The 13,571-nt window shown below is 47.6% G+C and overlaps 2 protein-coding genes across 2 annotated transcripts; one reads left to right on the top strand and one right to left on the bottom strand.

Moving 5' to 3' along the window:
• Positions 1–1,976: 1,976 nt before the first annotated feature.
• Positions 1,977–4,504, bottom strand: LOC101732848 (zinc finger protein OZF-like). Its single transcript, XM_031893055.1, has 3 exons — positions 4,371–4,504; positions 4,147–4,228; positions 1,977–3,580 (listed from the first exon to the last, which is right to left on the bottom strand). Exon 3 carries the CDS (start codon positions 3,378–3,380, stop codon positions 2,172–2,174), a length of 1,209 nt encoding a protein of 402 aa, XP_031748915.1. The 5' UTR covers positions 3,381–3,580; positions 4,147–4,228; positions 4,371–4,504; the 3' UTR covers positions 1,977–2,171.
• Positions 4,505–7,549: 3,045 nt separating this feature from the next.
• On the top strand, positions 7,550–11,647 carry LOC101732793 (gastrula zinc finger protein XlCGF28.1-like). Its single transcript, XM_018097403.2, has 3 exons — positions 7,550–7,585; positions 7,729–7,807; positions 8,152–11,647. Exon 3 carries the CDS (start codon positions 8,412–8,414, stop codon positions 9,753–9,755), a length of 1,344 nt encoding a protein of 447 aa, XP_017952892.1. The 5' UTR covers positions 7,550–7,585; positions 7,729–7,807; positions 8,152–8,411; the 3' UTR covers positions 9,756–11,647.
• Positions 11,648–13,571: the final 1,924 nt, after the last annotated feature.

The raw sequence follows: 13,571 nt of genomic DNA, 5'->3' as shown, positions 1-13,571 counted from the left end.
GGCCTGGTCTGTAGCCCCAGTGTGGCCTGGTCTGTAGCCCCAGGGTGGCCTGGTCTGTAGCCCCAGGGTGGCCTGGTCTGTAGCCCCAGTGTGGCCTGGTCTGTAGCCCCAGTGTGCCCTGGTCTGTAGCCCCAGTGTGGCCTGGTCTGTAGCCCCAGTGTGCCCTGGTCTGTAGCCCCAGTGTGCCCTGGTCTGTAGCCCCAGTGTGGCCTGGTCTGTAGCCCCAGTGTGCCCTGGTCTGTAGCCCCAGTGTGGCCTGGTCTGTAGCCCCAGTGTGCCCTGGTCTGTAGCCCCAGTGTGCCCTGGTCTGTAGCCCCAGTGTGGCCTGGTCTGTAGCCCCAGTGTGCCCTGGTCTGTAGTCCCAGTGTGGCCTGGTCTGTAGTCCCAGTGTGGCCTGGTCTGTAGTCCCAGTGTGGCCTGGTCTGTAGTCCCAGTGTGCCCTGGTCTGTAGTCCCAGTGTGGCCTGGTCTGTAGTCCCAGTGTGCCCTGGTCTATAGTCCCAGTGTGGCCTGGTCTGTAGCCCCAGTGTGGCCTGGTCTGTAGCCCCAGTGTGGCCTGGTCTGTAGTCCCAGTGTGGCCTGGTCTGTAGCCCCAGTGTGCCCTGGTCTGTAGTCCCAGTGTGGCCTGGTCTGTAGCCCCAGTGTGCCCTGGTCTGTAGCGCCAGTGTGGCCTGGTCTGTAGCCCCAGTGTGGCCTGGTCTGTAGACCCAGTGTGCCCTGGTCTGTAGCCCCAGTGTGGCCTGGTCTGTAGCCCCAGTGTGCCCTGGTCTGTAGTTCCAGTTCAAATCCCGATATGATTTATTTCCATACAGTGGCTCTGCGGCTGTTGTGGCCCTGTATGCACCATTTCCATACAGTCGCTCTTGGAGTCCCACTCACCAGGTTCCTATGTGTTGAGCTGACAAGCGACAGATGGAGTCTGGGTACATAATGGCTCTGTAATTACTGGGCTGTACCTGTGCTAGTAACTCAGCAGATCCACAGGCACAGTTGGCCATAGGCATAGGGACATTTTGTGTTTCTGCCCATAATTACTTTAGTGGGGCCTTTTATTTTTGGGTTGAAGGCAGAGCTAAATGTAGGGTTGCACCCAATGGTATATGCCAGCTAAGTGCCACTATTATAAATGTACTGGCAATAAACCAAATATTTCATTGCATTTTTTTTTATTGTAAATACTTGTACCTTTATTGCACACTTTTATTATATTTAATATTTGTATTTTTTTTTTTTTTTGTCTATGTAAAGTTGGGAGGAACACGGGTCAAAAAAATGTCATTACAGTAATGATGCTTCATTGTTATTTGTATATGACAATAAACTTGAAACTTAAACACTTCCTATTATCTCTCCCGTCCCTGCCTCTCTACTATATCCATTAACCCCATTTTATATAGAGCCCAGCCTGTGACCCGTCTACTTCCCTGCCACATCCACCCAATCCCCTGCCTAGCCCACCCATTTCCCCGCCCCCAAGTGACATCACAGCCCACTCCCCAACCTAAAGGCTGCAATTTAAAGGGGAGATATTGTGTGAAAAACAATATTGTGCCAATGAAATGTACTCATCTAAATATAGAAGGAATGGGCTTTATAAAGTAGTGTTTCCGGCTGATTTATTGGAAATTTCTCCAAAAAACCCCACTAGCCCCGCCTCCTTTCCCAGGCTGTGCAGGGGGGCCGGCGGCACTGTAGGATAGGAACCAATCAGCAGCTAGGCTGACCTGATAGGGAACTGAAGCCTGTCTGTGCTTGTGTGACTGCAGGGCTGTGATTGGCTCTCCCCCTCCTACTGTGCTTCTGGCAGGGACCGTTAGGACACGCCCACCCCTCATTTGAAACCCAGACAGGGACCTGAGAGGATCTATAGGGAGCTCCAATAAAGAGGCCATTGTTACAGATAGGATTCTGGTGAGTGCTGCAGACTGGCTACCCCCGGCCCCAAACATAAAGAAACAATACAAACCTTTGCGCATATTTACATTTAAATGGATTTATTTTAGTTTAACTTTTCTTCCTCCTTCAAACCTGTAATAAAAATAGAATACAAAGCAGATAAAAGTATTTTTTCGTATTAAAACTATATAGGCTTTTTTTTTTCCCTAACTGTTTCTCTAAGGATCTACAAAAGCAAGTTGGGGGTCAGACGTGATAGTGAACGTACAAAACCTTTTACCGGTGAATTCTTTCGTGTGAAATAAGGCGGGACTGGCGTGTAAACCATTTCCCACACACGGGACAAGAGAATGTTCTTTCCCCTGTGTGAATCCTCTGGTGCTCGGCCAGATTAGTGCGCCGGGTGAAGCACTTCCCGCATTCAGAGCAGAAGTAGGGCTTTTCCCCTGTGTGAACTTTCAGATGCACGCTGAGGTCCGAGCGCTCTCGGAAGGATTTCCCGCACACGGAACAGGAATACGGTTTCTCCCCGGTGTGAATTCTCTGATGGACGATGAGACGCGAGCGGCGGGCGAAGCATTTGCCACAGTCGGAGCAACAGAACGTTTTCTCCCCCGTGTGAATCAACTGGTGAAGGGTCAGATGTGAGCGGCGTGAAAAGCACTTCCCGCATTCAGAACAGGAGTGGGGCTTTTCCCCGGTGTGGATTTTCTGATGCACGCTGAGATACCAGCGGCGGGTGAAACATTTGCCACATTCCAAACACACGATGGGTTTGTCCCCTGTGTGCGTCTTCTGATGTTTGCTAAGGTCGGAGGCGTGGGCGAAACATACCCCACACTCAGAACAGATGCACGGTTTCTGCCCCGCGTGGGTTTGCTGATGTTTAACCAGATCCTCGTTTCTGGTAAAACCTTTGTGACATTCAGTGCAGCTGTAGATCTGTTTTAGGACGAGTTCTCTTTCCTGAGATCTACTCGTGTCTGTAATATTTCCGCCCCACATCATTCCTGAAGGTCTGTTATTCAGGTTGTATCCAATCATAGGAGTCGGTGTATCTGTTCCCTCTATATTCTCTGTAACCATAATAACGTTATAATCAGAATGGTTTCTCCCTTCACATAAAGGCAATGCCACTTTGATACCATTTGATCTATAATGAACTGATGAGTTGTTATTGGTGCTGGGAGAAGGGGAATCTGTTCCTTGTTTCTGTTCTGTAACTGTAATAATATTGTAATCTGATTGGTTCCCTTGTTCGCATGAAGCAGGTGCCTTTTTAATAACGTTTGATATATAATTAGCTGACAAGCTGGTATTTAGGCTGTGTCCAGCGATAGCAGACGTGCGCTTTTCCACTACTGGGTCTGAAACTGTAATAATTCTAAAATCAGACAGATTTTTGTCTTGACATAAAGCCGGTTCCTTTTTAATACTGTGAGATACATAATTAACTGCCAAGCTGTTATTCAGGCTGCACCCCATGATAGGAGTAGGTGTGTCTGTTCCCTGTATCTGTTCTGTAAGGGGATTAATGCTGCAATCTGATTGGTTTCCCTTGTGACGTGAAGCCGTTTCCTCTTTAATCCCATTGGCTGGTTTGGATGGAGAGACGTTGGTGATTTTGAGATCTTCATTTGCAGTAAAAAAAATTGTCTCAGCCAGGTCTTTGTTTGTATTATTTTCTAGGAAAAATATAAGAAAATAAAGTCATTCTGGTGCCTTTCTGCAGACAGATATCTCACATATACACCAGCAGACATTGCAGACCTGTCGATAAGGTTTTATATACACGTATCACTCATATTATGTTTCCTTGTAAACTCAATTGCCAGTTTGCATTTAATCTTCCCTGCATTTACCATAAGCGTTACTGCACCCACCCAGGGGAGTATTGACACCCACAAGCACTGGCAGAACAGCACATAGAAACACAGAATTTCCAAAGAACACCCATGCTAATAAACTTACACTTTGGGTTCACCCTACAGCAGGTTGTAAACTTTGCTCCTTTCTTGACTGTTTGTTTTTGTTCTACGATGAGTGTTCTAAGTGTATTTACTCACATCCCAATGTAAGTATAAATCTGTCATTTGGAATAAACCTGTTACATGTAACTTATTGCTTCTGCTTTATTATCCTAATGACTGATACATTTTGGTTACATATCCGCATATACTGATACAACAAAGTTTGTGTATTATCTTTATAAGTTTGTTTCAACGCCAGATTCCTACAAACCATTACTCACCCAGTGGGCGGAGCTGCTGGGGCTCCTCCTCCTTTATTCCTTCCCAGTGAACGTCCTTGTTTCCTTTTCTATACTCCCACTCCTGCAAGGAAAAATAGATGGAAACATCCTCACACCTTATGGCAACCTGGCACACACAATGTTACAGTCATCCCCCAGCCAGAGAAAGGGATTATCATACACTGTTACTAAACAATAAGGGGGGATTGGGGGGCCGCACCCACCTCTCCAGTCAGCAGCTGGATGATGTTGGAGATGAGTTCCAGGATCTTCTTGTCATTTTCCTTCTGTATGACGGAGCCAGGGGCATGCAGGGCCCCCAAACCCACAGTTGGGCTCTTCTTCTTAGGGATGACGTAGCCCTATGTATTGAGAGGGAGAGAGAATGATGAGTGTGTAACGCAGCAGAGAGACCCCCTTTGTACAGACAGACAGTCTCTTCTCACTGTGCCACTCACAGTGCCCCCCTCACCTCTCCAGTCAGCAGATAGATAATCTCCAGTGTGAGATTCAGGATTCTCTCCTTCCGCTCCTCATTTTTATCCTTCTTCCCCATCACTGGGTCACTCGCTTCCTCCCACATTCCCATTGGCTCCTTGTGGGAGGGAGGGGCCTGGAAGTGCATTTCCAAATGTAAAGGAACATACAGACAGTATGAAGGCAAACTAGCAGAGATATATTAGGACAGACATACAAGAGAATAATGGATAGGCGGAATCTGCAACTGGACTTGATAGAGTTAATACACCTCCCGTAGCCCATTGGCCAGAGGGCGGGGCAGAAGAAAAGAACCCGTTAGTTCGGTACCACACTTACAATGTTGCTCCGCTGTGCAGGCTGGGGAACTAATGGCTGCTACAAGCAGAGGCCGCACGTATAAGGGAAGCAGCTCCCGATTATGAGGGTTTCCCGTCAAGCCGCGGGATGCAGCTCGCTACTATGCGCCTGCGCACGGAAACCGTTCCCATTGGACATTCGGAGTCTATTTTTGACCAATGCGAAATGAAAAAGGACGCAGACGTTTCTCTGACTGTAAGCGCAAAGCGGAGACACCACGTGATGCGGCCTGTGCCCGTTCCTATTGGATCTCGGGTTGCCACGGAAACGGGTTCCGCTAAGGATGCTGACCAATACGAAGCCGCGCTGGGGAAAGAGCGTACTGCGCCTGCGCTTTGAAGCAATTTCGGTACCCAATGAGATAAAGAGCAGCGGCTCCAGGTAAGGGATTGAGCGCTGAGGGACCGGACACCTTCTGTCCCTGGGGGGTTAAACTGTTCCCTGGGGCTCCGGTCAGTGAGTGTGGGAGGGGCCGGGGGGCCGGGGGCTCTTCCACTTCCTGGGTAGCAGCTTAGCTGTTTGGGACCGGAACAATAGAGCCATTTTGTCCATTAAGGATAGTGCCCCACTGTGCTTGTCTCCTTCCTGGGGGGCATTCCTATACAGAAGCGATTTATAGGGTGTAATTAGGCCCCAAAACCCCTCTGGGCCCCTGTGAGGTAAAACATTTGGGCCCCTGTGGTGCCGCTTACTGAGCACGGTGTTCCCTCTGCAGCTTTGGCTCCAATGGCCACTAACCTATTAACCCCCAGTCTGCCTGTCAGTGATGGCCACTAACCTATTAACCCCCAGTCTGCCTGTCAGTGATGGCCACTAACCTATTAACCCCCAGTCTGCCTGTCAGTGATGGCCACTAACCTATTAACCCCCAGTCTGCCTGTCAGTGATGGCCACTAACCTATTAACCCCCAGTCTGCCTGTCAGTGATGGCCACTAACCTATTAACCCCCAGTCTGCCTATTAATAATGGCCACTAACCTATTAACCCCCAGTCTGCCTATTAATAATGGCCACTAACCTATTAACCCCAGTCTGCCTATTAATGATGGCTATTAACCCCCAGTCTGCCTGTCAGTGATGGCCACTAACCTATTAACCCCCAGTCTGCCTGTCAGTGATGGCCACTAACCTATTAACCCCCAGTCTGCCTGTCAGTGATGGCCACTAACCTATTAACCCCCAGTCTGCCTATTAATAATGGCCACTAACCTATTAACCCCCAGTCTGCCTATTAATAATGGCCACTAACCTATTAACCCCCAGTCTGCCTATTAATGATGGCTATTAACCCCCAGTCTGCCTGTCAGTGATGGCCACTAACCTATTAACCCCCAGTCTGCCTATTAATGATGGCCACTAACCTATTAACCCCCAGTCTGCCTATTAATGATGGCTATTAACCCCCAGTCTGCCTATTAATGATGGCTATTAACCCCCAGTCTGCCTATTAATGATGGCTATTAACCTATTAACCCCCAGTCTGCCTGTCAGTGATGGCCATTAACCTATTAACCCCCAGTCTGCCTGTCAGTGATGGCTATTAACCTATTAACCCCCAGTCTGCTTATCAGTGATGGCTATTAACCTATTAACCCCCAGTCTGCCTGTTAATGATGGCTATTAACCCCCAGTCTGCCTATTAATGATGGCTATTAACCCCCAGTCTGCCTATTAATGATGGCTATTAACCCCCAGTCTGCCTATTAATGATGGCTATTAACCTATTAACCCCCAGTCTGCCTGTCAGTGATGGCTATTAACCTATTAACCCCCAGTCTGCCTGTCAGTGATGGCTATTAACCTATTAACCCCCAGTCTGCCTGTCAGTGATGGCTATTAACCTATTAACCCCCAGTCTGCCTGTCAGGGATGGCTATTAACCTATTAACCTCCAGTCTGCCTGTCAGTGGTGGAAGTGACAGCAGGGAAATATCGTTGTGATATTATGAGATTCTCTGTAGCAGAACCCTGGGCTATTGGATCTGCTTGTGTTCTGTCAGCCTTGGCCCTAATATTATATAACTGTATCCAGAATGTTCCGTCTCTCTCTCACCCTCACTTTAGCTTCGACTTAATGAAATGAAACTTTCCTGGCACAAACTGTAGAAAGATTTAAGGGGCAATATATAGATGTGGCCCTGTAATTCCTTAAGGAATTTTTTAGCAGGCTTGATAGACCATAGAAATGTGTAAGTGCTTAATTCCACTTCCAGGCCCCTCCCTCCCACAAGGAGCCAATGGGAATGTGGGAGGAAGCGAGTGACCCAGTGATGGGGAAGAAGGATAAAAATGAGGAGCGGAAGGAGAGAATCCTGAATCTCACACTGGAGATTATCTATCTGCTGACTGGAGAGGTGAGGGGGGCACTGTGAGTGGCACAGTGAGAAGAGACTGTCTGTCTGTACAAAGGGGGTCTCTCTGCTGCGTTACACACTCATCATTCTCTCTCCCTCTCAATACATAGGGCTACGTCATCCCTAAGAAGAAGAGCCCAACTGTGGGTTTGGGGGCCCTGCATGCCCCTGGCTCCGTCATACAGAAGGAAAATGACAAGAAGATCCTGGAACTCATCTCCAACATCATCCAGCTGCTGACTGGAGAGGTGGGTGCGGCCCCCCAATCCCCCCTTATTGTTTAGTAACAGTGTATGATAATCCCTTTCTCTGGCTGGGGGATGACTGTAACATTGTGTGTGCCAGGTTGCCATAAGGTGTGAGGATGTTTCCATCTGTTCCTTCCTTTTAGGAGTGGGAGTATATAAAAAGAAACAAGGACATTCGCAGGAAAGGGATAAGAGGAAATGCACATCAGTCCCCGTCACTCAGTGAGTAATGTTGCCATGTGAAATATATATCAATAACATAATCGGTACCAGTAAATGTATATATAATCACAATTACCATATACTTACAAAAGATCACAAAGACTGAGAAGCAGATGCAGCCAATGATATGCTGGTGGGGCAATAATAAAGGTTATATTTAGATATAATACACTATATTACTATACGTATCCCTTCACCTGCCCAAATTCTCATTCTGAAACTAAGGGTACGAATAAAACATATTGACAAAGGGACTTGTTAAAATGATACAAAGAGTTTGTTTACAAACAAGCTGAGGGGCATAACTATATCAGGGTGATTCTCCATGCTTGTATCTTTGGCAGAGAGGAAATACAGAGATAACAGGGATATTACAGTTGACCTGCAAGCAAGGCTCGGTTTGGAAGACGGCCCAAGCAGTGGTTTGGATGAAGAATCATTTCCTTGTGAAGAAAAAAATCTCACAAACCCTAAAATTTGTTTTGCTGGACCAGAAAATGCTTTTAAGGATGAGTCGGCCTTATGTGAAGGGGGAAACCAATCCGATTGCAGCATTAATCCCCTTACAGAACAGATACAGGGAACAGACACACCTACTCCTATCATGGGGTGCAGCCTAGATAGCAGCTCGGCAGAGGATTATATATCAGTAGCCATTAAAGAGGAACCAACTTCATGTGAAGAGAGTAACCAATCAGATTGCAGCATTGATCCCCTTACAGAACAGATACAGGAAAGAGATCCACCTACTCCCAACATGGAGTGCAGCCTGGATAACAGCTCGGCAGATAATTATATATTAAATGGTATTAAAGTGGAGTCGGTTACATGGGAAGAAGAAGAAGAAGAGGAAAACCATTCTGAATGCAGCGATAATTCACCCACAGAAGAGATAAAGGGAATGAGCACATCCGCTTCTCTCATGGGGTGCAGCTTCAATAGCTTGATGGGAAGAAATAGCAGCAAATATACGGGCAAGTTTGGCAAGAAATCCTCCCGTGCCCCTAACCTATCGAGGGAAAGCTTCCAGGCGACGTATACCTGCAGCGAGTGCAATAAAGATTTCAGCACTAAGGGCAGTCTCGTTCGGCATCAGAGAGCCCACACAGGGGCAAAACCCTTTTCTTGTTCTGTCTGTGGGAAAGGTTTCAAACGCGCCGCACATCTTGAGCGACATAAGAAAACGCACACTGGAGAGAAGCCATTCACTTGCACCCAGTGTGGAAAATGTTTCACCCGTCACACACAGCTGACTGCCCACACCAGGCTTCACACAGGGGAGAAACCGTTCTCTTGCTCCGAATGTGGCAAATGTTTTACGCTTCACTGCCAGCTGAAGGCTCATTGCCGGATTCACACGGGAGAGAAGCCATTTTCTTGTCCCGATTGTGAGAAATGTTTCGCATTGGCCTCTCAGCTCAAAGTGCATCGCAGGAGCCACACCGGGGAGAAACCGTTCACTTGCTCCGAATGTGGGAAATGCTTCTCGCAGAGCTCGGCCCTCAAAGTTCACAGCAGAATCCACTCGGAAGAGAAACCGTTTTCCTGTTCTGTGTGCGGGAAATGTTTTAAACATCGGTCGAATCTTCTCATACATCTAAGAATTCACGCCGGGGACATGCCCTTCTCTTGCTCCGAGTGCGGCAAGTGCTTTATACACCGCTCACACCTCAAAGTACACGAAACAGTTCACACCGGAGGAAAGCAATTGACTTGCTCCGACTGCGGGAAATGCTTCGCGTATCTCTCCGATCTTAATTTCCATCGCAGGATCCACACGAGAGAGAATTTGTTTACTTGTGCAGAATGTGGCAAAAGCTTTACGCGACGCTCACTTCTAAATGTGCACAGCCGGATTCACACCGGGGAGAAACCATTTGCCTGCGCTCAGTGCGGGGAGTGCTTTAGGTACCGCTCGCAGCTTACCGTCCACCAGAAAACTCATTAGTGAAATGTCTTACGTACAGGGGATTTAGCGGTGCCAGTCCATTTACTTTTGGTAAAAGGCACTAAAAGGAAAGTTATACTGCAGTTCACAGTAATGTGCCAGTTTATCTAAATGTCACCTGTAGTATGAAAGGATTCTTCTTGTTTCGGGGGGGGGGAATGGTACAAGAATGAGTTGGGTGGTTGGATCAGTAGGAAACGATTGAGTTGGGTGATTGGATCAGTAGGAAACAATTGAGTTGGGTGATTGGATCAGTAGGAAACAATTGAGTTGGGTGATTGGATCAGTAGGAAACAATTGAGTTGGGTGATTGGATCAGTAGGAAACAATTGAGTTGGGTGATTGGATCAGTAGGAAATGATTGAGTTGGGTGATTGGATCAGTAGGAAATGATTGAGTTGGGTGATTGGATCAGTAGGAAATGATTGAGTTGGGTGATTGGATCAGTAGGAAATGATTGAGTTGGGTGATTGGATCAGTAGGAGACAATTGAGTTGGGTGATTGGATCAGTAGGAAACGATTGAGTTGGGTGATTGGATCAGTAGGAGATGATTGAGTTGGGTGATTGGATCAGTAGGAAACGATTGAGTTGGGTGATTGGATCAGTAGGAAACAATTGAGTTGGGTGATTGGATCAGTAGGAAACGATTGAGTTGGGTGATTGGATCAGTAGGAAATTATTGAGTTGGGTGATTGGATCAGTAGGAGATGACTGAGTTGGGTGATTGGATCAGTAGGAAATGATTGAGTTGGGTGATTGGATCAGTAGGAAACAATTGAGTTGGGTGATTGGATCAGTAGGAAATGATTGAGTTGGGTGATTGGATCAGTAGGAAATGATTGAGTTGGGTGATTGGATCAGTAGGAGATGATTGAGTTGGGTGATTGGATCAGTAGGAAATGATGAAACTATCGGCAGTGTCAGTAGATTGAGTTGATCAGTTGAAGTCTGTTGTCAGGTTCAGTCTGTACAAGGTTATTGGGTTGTTTGAGTAGATCAGTAGTAAATGTTGGATATAAATAGGGCAGTTTAGAGGGGAATGATTGAGTTGTATGGGCCAGTTTAGTAGGAAAGGATCGAGTTGTATGGAGATCGTGCAGGTTGCAGTAGTGGAAATGGGCAAGTTGTAGTGCTGGGTCCCTAGGAAATGATCACCGTGGGTAGCGGCTGGGGTGGGCGGCACATTACGAAGGAGACTCTGTGCCACAGGGATACACTCGGTGTTCATACAGTTTACCTGCCACTGCCCTGAAGTGCCCTTAGTATGATATGTGCCAATGTGTGTATTTATGGCTAATCCCAACGTGTACATGCATTTATATGTAAGGAGCATTGTGTATACTGGTCTTGCTCTAACGGCATACTGGGAGCATGTCCTTCCAACCTGACCAGGCGATGAGCGCATCTATGAACAACATGGAGCCGCCAGTTTGGTCTGTGAAGAACGTCCCCACCATGAAGCACTTTGCTCTCTATACAATTGGCATTGGGCCTTCTGCTGTATAAAAACGCCCCAGCATGACGCACTTACTCTATAAAGGGCCCCATCCTAGACGACAGAGTGATCTCTAGAGCGCCGCCTCCTACAGACCAACGAGACCGTACTCGGAAATCCCCAGATGCAAGTAGTGTTTTTGTCCATTGTGACTTTGCTGTTTGTGTTTCTGCAAATAAATACGATGTGAAGCAGCCGAGGCACCTTCTGGTCAGCTGATATGAGCCGCCCTATCCCGTTTGCGCTATCGTTCAGCTTAAGGTGCAAATGGAGGCAGCTCTGGGGGAGTGTCAATTAACTGTGTTTTTGTGGGAGGGGTTTCATTAATTTGTCATACACTTTATGGTTATTGTACTATGTAGCCCTGTGCCTCCAAATAAACGTGTTATTTATAGCTGGTTTGTTTCTCATGGTTTATAAACCTGGCGCTGGGGACATTGTACTGAAGGAACATTGAGGGTGGAAAAGTCGGGCAATGAGCTTCTAATGCTTTTAGCTCCGCCTTCCTTTGTCTCGCTGGGAGGGCAGAATATGCAGGTTGCAGATCTCTGTTTCCCTGTAACTGCCGGACTTGGATTTCTTACTATTGAGTGCTATTCTGATACCTACTGGGAGCTGCTACCTTGCTCCCTTCCCATTGTTCTGCTGATCGGCTGCTTGGGATGAGGGGGGGGGGGATATCACTCCAACTTGCAGCGCAGCAGTAAAGTGTGCCTGAGTCTGAGCTTTCAGCCAGCGCTACACATTAGAACTGCTTTCAGCTAACCTATTGTTTCTCCTACTCCCATGTAACTGGAGGAGTCCCAAGCCGGACTTGGATTTCTTACTATTGAGTGCTATTCTGATACCTACTGGGAGCTGCTATCTTGCTCCCTTCCCATTGTTCTGCTGATCGGCTGCTGGGGGGTGAGGGGGGGGGGGGATATCACTCCAACTTGCAGCGCAGCAGTAAAGTGTGAGTGAAGTTTATCAGAGCACAGGTCACATGGCTGTGGCACCCTGGGAAATGAAGAATATGGCTAGCCCCATGGGAAACACAGATTACAATGCAGGATTCTGCTGGAGAAGCTCTATTAACCAGCAGGTGGTAAATGGAACATTTTCTAATTGGGCCAGTGTGGTTAGTGGGTACCGCAGGGGTCAGTCCTTGGGCCTTTGCTTTTTAACTTGTTTATTAATGCCCTGGAGGGGGGCATAGACAGTACTGTTTCTATTTTTGCTGATGACACAAAATTGTGCAAAACTATAAGTTCCATGCAGGATGTGCCGCTTTGCAGAGAGATTTGACTGGAAAACTGGGCAGCAAACTGGGAAATGAGGTTCAATGTGGCCAAGTGCAAAGTTCTGCCCTTTGGTAGAAATAATATAAATGCAAACTATCTACTGAATGGGAGTGAGTTGGGGGGATCCTTAATGGAGAAGGATCTGGGGGTTTGTGTAGATAACAAGTTGTCTAATTCCAGGCAGTGTCAGTCTGTGGCTACTAAAGCAAATAAAGTGCTGTCTTGTATAAACAGGGCATTGACTCAAGGGATGAAACATAATTTTGCCCCTTTATAGGTCCCTGGTAAGGCCTCACCCTGAGTATGGGGGGCAGTAACAGTGAGTATGGGGGGGCAGTAACAGTGAGTATGGGGGCAGTAACAGTGAGTATGGGGGCAGTAACAGTGAGTATGGGGGCAGTAACAGTGAGTATGGGGGAAGTGGTATGGGGGCAGTAACAGTGAGTATGGGGCAGTAACAGTGAGTATGGGGGCAGTAACAGTGAGTATGGGGGGGCAGTAACAGTGAGTATGGGGGGCAGTAACAGTGAGTATGGGGGGCAGTAACAGTGAGTATGGGGGGGCAGTAACAGGAGTATGGGGGGCAGTAACAGTGAGTATGGGGGGGCAGTAACAGTGAGTATGGGGGGGCAGTAACAGTGAGTATGGGGGGCAGTAACAGTGAGTATGGGGGGGCAGTAACAGTGAGTATGGGGGGGCAGTAACAGTGAGTATGGGGGCAGTAACAGTGAGTATGGGGGGCAGTAACAGTGAGTATGGGGGGGCAGTAACAGTGAGTATGGGGGCAGTAACAGTGAGTATGGGGGGCAGTAACAGTGAGTATGGGGGCAGTAACAGTGAGTATGGGGGGCAGTAACAGTGAGTATGGGGGGCAGTTTTGGGCTCCAGTCCTTAAGAAGGATATTAATGAGCTGGAGAGAGTGCAGAGACTGCAACTAAACTGGTAAAGGGGATGGAAGGGTTAAACTATGAGGTGAGACTGTCAGGGTTGGGGTTGTTTTCTCTGGAAAAGTGGCGCTTGCGAGGGGACATGATT

The sequence above is a fragment of the Xenopus tropicalis genome, chromosome 9, assembly GCF_000004195.4.
Source record: "Xenopus tropicalis strain Nigerian chromosome 9, UCB_Xtro_10.0, whole genome shotgun sequence".
NCBI lineage: Eukaryota > Metazoa > Chordata > Amphibia > Anura > Pipidae > Xenopus > Xenopus tropicalis.
Note: the sequence above shows the minus strand (reverse complement) of the source record. Positions and strands in the feature narration are given on the sequence as shown.

What these genes read in the sequence shown, in the direction of transcription:
- LOC101732793 (XM_018097403.2), top strand. Translation starts at nt 8,412, where the DNA reads ATGGGGTGCAGCCTAGATAGCAGCTCGGCAGAGGATTATATATCAGTA.
- LOC101732848 (XM_031893055.1), bottom strand. Translation starts at nt 3,380, where the DNA reads ATGGGGTGCAGCCTGAATAACAGCTTGGCAGTTAATTATGTATCTCAC.